The 9,181-nt window shown below is 35.4% G+C and overlaps 1 protein-coding gene across 1 annotated transcript; it reads right to left on the bottom strand.

Moving 5' to 3' along the window:
• Positions 1-4,145: 4,145 nt before the first annotated feature.
• LOC113767389 (exocyst complex component EXO70E2-like) lies at positions 4,146-6,596 on the bottom strand. Its single transcript, XM_027311469.1, has one exon. The coding sequence runs from the start codon at positions 6,164-6,166 to the stop codon at positions 4,244-4,246; it is 1,923 nt and encodes a 640-aa protein (XP_027167270.1). The 5' UTR covers positions 6,167-6,596; the 3' UTR covers positions 4,146-4,243.
• Between the last annotated feature and the right edge of the window lie 2,585 nt (positions 6,597-9,181).

The raw sequence follows: 9,181 nt of genomic DNA, 5'->3' as shown, positions 1-9,181 counted from the left end.
GTGTAATTGCCATTGTTCCTTCTTTTTTTTGGGCTTTTGTTCTTCTATGCTATGCTATATCTGTAGCTTCTTAGTCAGTCTTAGAATTCTGTTCATACCCCGATCTCAGCTAATTTTTACTAGGCATAAAACTCTTACATGACATACAGGTTTCTGGCTGTGGAGACAGTTGGATTGCACAACAACTAAACAGTTTCAGGCAATTAGTAAATAAAATAGTAAGAGATAAAATTATTTTGGCTTCCAGTTCATGTGAAGATAGATGGCATCAATATTCAAATGGGGTATAGGAATAATCAGGATGTGCAAATTGTTAGCACATTGAAAAGCATTAAAGCATAAGCAACTTAAGAAGGTGCTACTGGAAATTCAGAACTTGTCTGTGGGTCAGAGAACGATGTAGGTTGTTGGAGAACTGATAACAGCATATTGACGACATATTTGGTAAATGGAATGTGGTTTTTCATACATTCAATTAATAGCAAATATATTTGTGCCATTCATACTTTTTGTCTATTTGTACTTTGTGATTGAATTGCTTTAGTAGCAGAGAAACATTAGGTATTGAACGTAACCCGAGGAGTTTGCTGGCATCACCCTAACCTTTTATTTGAAATTGCCCCTAACTTTTTCAGTTGAAAGTTGAAATCAATGAAAGTCTACTTCATATATCTAGTATTTTGTATAGTTTAGACTCTGCAATGTGAATCAATACCTTGGACATGCCATAAGAATGAGTGTTTGATAACATCATATTTATTAATCCTTATGTGATGGTCTAGGTGTTCTTGAATACTTAATATATAACAAAGAAAAGCAAACTTATTGGTACAGCTTCCCAGTTTGGCTTATTAGTAAAATCTTGTCTGCTCTTATTAAGTAGTCCAGTTTGAGGCTCTGTTGAAACATGGATTCTAACTTCAGGTATATTATCAACAGCACTTGACATTCTTTTGTGGATTTTCCTTTAACGTGTACCCTTCCCCTCTTGTTTGTTGTGATGCAATATTAAGTGCAGCTAATTGGCATGGATAAACTCATCAGCGTCTTGAGATTTCTCTAGGATAGAAATGGAAGAAATTGATGAACAAATTCTAGATTTTTAAGCAGATATGTATTAACATTGAACTTTGGTTTTTAAATTGAAATTTTTTGTTACTAACTGTTGTGATCCTTCCGTCCATTCTATTCATTTTTTCTTTAACGCAAGGATTCTGATTTGTAAACCAATCACATTATAATGATCAAGACGATGTTTTGGCCATTATTGAAGTTTGTTTGTCCCCTTTTGGAAGGTTTGAATCTGCTTCCTGTTATCCAGTCACCTTTGAAGCCAAGCGCTTCCATGAGCTATTTATCAGAGTATAGCGTAACCAAAAAGGGTAGATAAGTACTTCATGAAGTACTTATGCTCAAACAAGTTTGTTCTCTCACTTTATATCTGCTAGTTCTATATAAATATTTGGAATTTCTTTTTCTGATCTGTCATACTAGAGTTTCTTGAATTAGTGTGAATCTTATCATAAGGTAGGTGTTTTTACAGAACGAAACTTATAAAACAAAAAAAAAAGAGAAAAAGACAGAGAAGGATGCATCTACTAGTGGACCTTTAGATGCTTTCTGCAAATAGCCATTTAGATTCCAAAAGGACTGAGAATGGCAGAATTTCTTTTATAGTGACATGGAAAGGAGCTGTGCCTAAGAATGAAGCTGGCAGGGCAGTATGGACTAATCCTTCCTTGAAGGTTAAACAAGTCAAGGTTGAGTTTAGATGGTTTAATAGTTAATCCAGTAGGTGAGCTTTGTCTAACAAAAGGCATTCAATGTTGCTTAACAGGTTAGAATTATGAATATCATGGAAGGCTGCCAAATCTGAGACCAGCTAATAAAGAGGAAATAAATATTCTTTGATACATTTACCATTGAATATGAAATTGTTAATAATTTGTTCTTAGGCTAGAGAAGCAATTAAATAGATAATCTTATTGCAAAGAAAATTAGATTGTGCAAAACATAGTCACACTTGTGCATATGCTACGAGCCTTATTTTGGTTGCATCAAGAAGCTAGAATCCAGGATCAAGAACATGGAGAAAAATGCCTTTGTACCCAAGCATTCTGATTACTGGAAGTCTTGGAGTTTTACAATCTCTTGAATGCTCCTAAACTAATAGAAACTCTTCATGCTTTGCTACATTTATGCATTAGAAGCTATTATCATTTTCATTTTTTTTTCTCTCTTTTCTCTTTTATGTGGATGAGAAGTGTTTATGTGTGTCTGTAACTGCTCTAGCAGAAACTATACTCACCAATAGGATCCTTCCAAATTCAATCATGCTTTCTAGTCTATTTAATCTCCTGCACAAGCAAAAGAATGAGACTGTCTGCAGCTATTTCGAAGAGTTTCATGACATGTTACAAGAGGATAATCTGGAATCATCTTCAGTACTTCGAAGATTGTGAAATTCAATTGACTGCATTGGTTCAAGGCACAATTCTTCCTTAATGTGTTTGATCAATAAGGTTCTGCGTTGGACAGCATATAATGTCTATTTATGATTAAAAAGATGCTTGTCATGTTATTTGTAACTTGTGTATGGTATCTTTCCCTGGTTGAATTTCAGAGCAGTCTCTCTCGCACAATAGTGGGGGAAAAGAGACTTCTTGTTAACAAGATTTACAACAAAGGTTAGATATTACAGAAGAAGAATAGTAATTCCCCCAGAAACTTCTAGCTCCATGTCCTCCTGCTCTTTGGAAGGAACGTTAATCACACAAAGACAGATTCTAGGAACTGATTGAAAAATAGGAAAATCTAGTTGATGCTAGATTCCAGCTTAGTTGATGCCAGGTTGCAGCTTAAATAGTCCAGCTTAATTGATGCCAGATTCCACTGTTCCATATGTTTTAATGGTCTAGTACTGTTTCATTGGCATTTGAATGCACAGTGGAATTGATTATTGGATTCTTGGGTCCCTTGAGGTGCCTCTGTTTCTTCAGGTTTTCATAAACAATCATGTTTCCTTGTATATGCGTGTAAATCATTGTCTGATCAAGTTGAAGAATAGGATTAATCTACCATGAGAGGAGCATTTAAAGCTTTTCAATACTCAGATCTTTCTTATTCAGCTCTATTAAAAGAAAAAGATTGCCAATGAATGCCACCACTGTAACATCATAAAAAGATGGTTGAGGCGTTTCTGCACATCCATTTTAGTTAACATTAGCACGTCTAGATGTAGGCGCATACATACATTTGATTATGCACTTTTACTTGTTTTAGAATTCTAAGATTATGATATTTTCATGTGAAATTTTGTTTTGCATTGACCAATAATTGGTCAAGTCTTATGCTCCAAATAAGCAGGATTCAACTAAATATTGATTCAACGTAAGATGACATTGAATGAAGAAACCAGCTATTGGCTTTGCAAGCTGCAGTACATTGGATATTACCGCTCTGATTTGTCTAGACGTAGTGGTCCCTTTGCAGGACCATAGTTAGTGGACCTCTAGTTGTCTTATGATTTGTTGTGTAGTTCTCATATTTACTTTTCTGCAGTCATTGAATGCTCTAGTCATCAGAAGATCTCTACCTTTCGTTCAAGGCATGAATCAACGTCTTCGTAGGACCAAGTCATTTGAAAGAGTCTCTACTTGTGACATAGGATGGGTTGGAGAGGAAACGTCTGTACAATATTGATGCTTTTGAGCTTTTAGTGGAGCAGAAAGGTTTGCTTGCTGCTGAAATATGTAGTTCTCGTATTAAAGTAGGTACTGTTAAGAGTCATAAGCAGCCGAATTAAACTTCTGCATTTCGGCCGATTTATGATTTCTTGCAAAAGTTTCAGAATATTTCCAGATTCTGCAGACTTGGAAAAACTGGCATGCATCACAACGCACCTTTTTTCATACTTGTTTGCAGTAATTTGAAAGGGCAATTTGACATCAAAAGATTAATGTTAGACATATCGAAATTGAGCATATTTTTTTAATTTTATACTAATGAATTGATTGTCTGATTCAACATTGAACAGGCAGTTCAGTTAAATATTGCACGATAATGGGTAAAGAATATAAGTACTTAGAGAGATACAGCACATTTGATCTCGTGTTCCAAACTTCAGACAAGGATTGTAAAGTTGATTGATCTGGCAAACAATTTTTCTATTATGACATTGCACTTACAAAACAATTGGGAAAAAGGCACAAGAAGACTACTGGTGTCTTAAATGAGACCAAGTTCACCTCCTCTTTGCATGGTTCAGAGACTTGGGAGATCCCTCGAAAAGATCCCAAATATAATTCCCCAAGTCATCTTCAGTATACTTGATGTATTTGTCACTAATACAACACTTTGCTAACCTAGAAGCAAATGGCCTGTATGCATGGATAACTTTCTGTGAAGTTGAGATTCTCAACTCTTCTCGTAGTTGAGCATCTGGGATCTTCCATGCTGTCTGGCTTTTGTATACTTCCTCAAAAGCTGTATTAAATTTCCTGCATTTGTCTTTGAGCATCGCCTTCCCTTTGCTGCCATCATCTTTTAGCTGAGAAAGTATAGAACTCCATGTGATTCTTTCATAGCAAGTCTCGTGCTGCCTGAATTTCCAAACATGTCTTCTGATCCATTCATCACCAAAGTACCACCTTAATTGTGAATTCTCAATCTTTTGGACCATGTAATGAATGTTATTCATCATAAAGATGTGCTTCAAAGATTCATCTCCATAAAGATCAGATTTGGTGTCCAGATTGGCTTCCAAAACTGAAGTAACAGACTTTAGGCTATGTGCCATGGGACTTGTATTATTCAAATTGATTATCTGGGAGACCTCTGCTTGAGAAAATTGATCTGTATTCTCCAGATTTTGTTCTTCTAGGAGTGAATTGAGGGTATCGCCATATTCTACCAGTAACATGATATAGTTCATCACATACCTCGTCAGATGGGTAATACTTCCACTAGTAAACGGTATTGTTGAAGTGTTTGAGGCAACATGGTTTCCAAATTCAAGGAAGATTTCCTTTGCAGAATTGCCTAATCTCTTCAGAAGCTCATGAAACTCAATCTCAACTAAAGAACCAGCCTCTTCTGCAAACAAATCACCTAAATCTGGGAGAAATTTTGACAGAGTTTCATACATATCTAGCAAACAAAAAAGTCTTTCTGGACGAGGGGGGCAAATTAGGACAGCCTGTCCAAAGTTCAAAAGGCACGATACAGAAGCCTTTGAAGTTTCAATAAAGCAAGACGAACTAGTGCTTCCAAATTCCCCCAGGATTTTGTCAAAGAGCCGTTTCTGACTTGCAAGATAGAAGCCAACAATTCTTCTGGTTGCACGGCACCAAATTCTGATTCTGTAGGTCAAGCGCTTCCAGTCCATCTTAAGAACATCATCGATGCTGAGTTGTTTTACATGGAGATTGATCAAGTAATCATCCAATGCCTGCTTCCAAAAGCTAATGAAAGATTGGCAAAATTCCTTATCATAATTAGAAGCAAACATCAATTCTGCAATACATTTGATCAGAGGAATTGCACGTGGATGGACCAAATCCACTACATACTGCTCACAATCAGGGCCTCTTCTCCCCCTCTGAGATAGGATCTCAAACGATTCATCCTCGTTTGGTACTATCGATTCTTCCTCCAAAGAAGCCACCTGGCAAGACTCGAGTAAAACAAATTCATGCTCAAGGGGTTGCATATTCTTGGAAAGGATGTGAACCAGTTCTTCCTGGAGCCTTGCCATTGCCTTGTGCAGAATATTCTCAGCTTCATCCAGTAGCTGCTTTACTTTCCTAGTTTGGTTTGAGGGCATGTTCTGCAAAATTTCTGCCAACCTTCGAACTTCGTCAACTGCTTTTAAATATCCATAATCCTCGCCAGGACCTAAATCCCAAATCTTCAAGCTTCTTGACTGGAAACTCATGATCTTTCTCTGGGCAAACTTGAGCTTATTTTCCATCTCCCTGGTCCTGTCAGCCTCATTCTCCTGAACTGCAGTCATCTTGGACAATTGAACATCAAGATCGGTTAGAATTCTTTTCATGTCATTGTTCAAGGTCTTACTAGCCCCAAGTGCCTTCACAATATGATAGGCAGCAGCAATCAGATGCTGTTCACTTTCAGCGGCTGCTGTTTCGGATTCACAGTACTCCATAGCCAAGCGATCAGAGTAATATTCTGGACAGCTCTATCGACTAGAAATTACGAAAGAAGCAGGAAAAAAAGGGTCCAACCAAAAAAAAAAACTCCAGGCTTCTTCCTTTTAGAAGTTTTCATGTTCATTGGCATGAGATTCACTGAAGTCTATCACGATTCAAGGTTCATACACAAGACAATTCAGTTTATGCTGATCATAGATGTCACAGGAACTTGTGAACTATGATGAAACACAGAAAGAGAAAGAACTGGAGAAAAAATGAGAAGCCTGGACAAAGACTAATATTGCTGATAAGTTGGAAGCAAATGTCTTGTTTGTTTCTTGGAATTTGTAGACTAACAAGCTAACAAGCTAAGGCGTGGAAATATCTAAGTAAGCAATTCAGAAATTGCAAAAGATCTTGGAGTACAAGAGATTAGCAACCAATTACGCGTTATTTTGGGAAACCAAAAAAAAAAGTGTTCAACCAGAAAGGGATGGTGGGCTGTGGCCTCAACAAAGTCTTCCTATGGTTCCTTTTCAAATATGATTGAGACATTTAAGACATTACGAGGTTAAAAAATGAAATTCAAATGCTAATAGTAAAAGTTAACAACAGAAGTCGGGAAATGAATGCTTTTCTATGCAACTTCTTCTGCCTGCCACAGAAATAACAAAATATATATATATATATATATAGGATGTAGTCGTAGAATTGAGGGATCAACATCAAAAGCTTTTCTGGGCAATTTCTGCTGCCTGCCACACAAATAATAAATAGGATGTACGTGTAGGGTATAACTCACGATATCATCATCTGCTTATGACAGCCTTATTTTAGGGATGGCAATCGGGTCGAGTTCAAGTTGAGATTCGGATATAACAGAAAATTCCTTGACTCGAACTTGATCCATCAACCCGAAACGGGTCAGGATACTTGACACGAATCCGAAAATGTCGGGTTGGCAGGTTGACCCGAAATGACCCGATACTTAATTTTAATTTTTTAATTTATCACTGTAATTTCTAATAAAATCAATTTCTGGCAAAATTAACTATATAATCAAGTAATAAAAATTTAAATAAATAATTTCAAACCAAATCTAAATTAAATTAAACACCGTAAAAGTGTTTTATCCCAAATCAAATATAAAATAAATTAAAACAACATAAAAGTAAAAATATAATATAATATATTATTTGTTCAAATATAATAATTTCAACTTCACACAAGTTAAATAAATTCATTTAGGATTAAGTAATTAATGCCTTTGAAAAAAAGAATAACTTAGTTTAGTTAAATAAAATAATTTTTATGTTTATTAAATTATTTTTAATTCGTAAACGGGTCATATCGGGTCATATCAGGTCACCCACGGATTGACCCAAAATCGATATGTTTTCTTTTCTGGTTCATCGGGTTCGACCCGATTCTGACCCGAACCCTCAAAACCTCAACTCAAACCCATTAATTTCGTGTTAAATTCGTGTCGTATTTTCGGGTCGTATCGAAAATTGCCACCCCTACCTTAATTAGACCTGAGCAATAAACTAAATTGGTATCTTAGAATGGTAGTTGGAATTTTACCTTTACTGTTGTTTGTTTGCGTTGAACAAATAATTATATAGTATATTAACCAGTTTAAGGTACATGTGATTAAAAAAATAGTTCCTACTTGAACTCACAAATTCATACATATCTCTCTCTCTCTCTCTAAAGGTTGAAGTCTTTCTTTAATAGCAAATAGAAAAAAAAAAAATCAAAACCAATGCCAATGCCGTGACAAAAATTTAAAAAATGGGGTTTTTTTGGGGTGGGGTTGGCCCCGCGGGGGGGGGGGGGGGAGGACTTGGTAATGTACTTGTATAGGATTTAAAATGGATTATTCATGTGTCTCCGCATTCTATCTCTATACCCAATTAGTATCAACAATTCCACAATCGGTGAATTATTCTTTTTTGTGTCTAACGATATGCATTTTATATTAGTACAACTTAACATCGAGAATACTTTGATTAAGAGTATGCATGTCTATTCATATCTTCTGAAAGTGTAGTCCATCTCTAGCAGTCCATTTCTCTGTGTGTAGTCTAGAGAGATGCACTGATAACTCAGAGTGCTAGACATTATTAATCTAATGCAGCTATTTGCGTTGTTAATCGGGTTTTATGAGTCGATTTTTGATAAGTTCAAACTCAACTCAAAAGTTATTAGGCTTTTGGGCTTAATTCGGGCTCAATCCAAACCCACAATTAATTTATAATTATATAAAATTGTATATAACATTATTATACTATTTTACAATCATATATAAATTATAAAACACATAATTATGAAATAATTTACATAATTATATGATAAAAATATATATTTATACAGCTAATTGTATGGGTTGGACTTTAATTAGGTCGAGCTTAATGAAATTCGAGTTCGGCTTACAATTCAATTGAGTCAAATATTCATGTCTAAAGTCAACCCAACTCAATATTATACAAATCCTTGGCTCTAATTTTTAGGGCCGGCCTTGGGCTAGCCTGGCCCATTGATAATCCTAGCTAATTATCAACCTCCTTTTTTTTATTATAATGATAGGGAAATAAAAAGTTCATTAAATTTGTCTAACGCGTGTCGAATGGAAAAATTTGTCATGATAATTGTTGGAAACAATTCATGGTTGAAATCTATGTACACCCATTATAATAATTTTGTATCATGTGATTAAAAGGAGTCGATAGTAGTGGAACCCCTACAGGCAAAAGATAATTCAAGAACACCACAACTAATAATCCACATATAGTGGGATGAAGAGTAATATTTAGTTGGATAAAACTCACATTTTGTAACACTCGACCTAGAACCTCTAATAATAATTTATTATTTTAGTGTCTATATTTATCAAGTCGTTTTTGCTATTACTATTTTAGTATTTTTTTTAATCATTTGTTTTCTTGTTTCTACACAAAATACCCTCATGACAAACTTATGACTTCAGTAACTACCCATGTCGTAAAATAACTTCCACAATGTTCCAC

This window comes from Coffea eugenioides, chromosome 4, assembly GCF_003713205.1.
Source record: "Coffea eugenioides isolate CCC68of chromosome 4, Ceug_1.0, whole genome shotgun sequence".
Taxonomy (NCBI): domain Eukaryota; kingdom Viridiplantae; phylum Streptophyta; class Magnoliopsida; order Gentianales; family Rubiaceae; genus Coffea; species Coffea eugenioides.
This window is presented reverse-complemented; position numbering and strand designations above follow the sequence as displayed.

Excerpts from the sequence above, each read along its gene's own strand:
- LOC113767389 (XM_027311469.1), bottom strand. The coding sequence starts at position 6,166 with ATGGAGTACTGTGAATCCGAAACAGCAGCCGCTGAAAGTGAACAGCAT.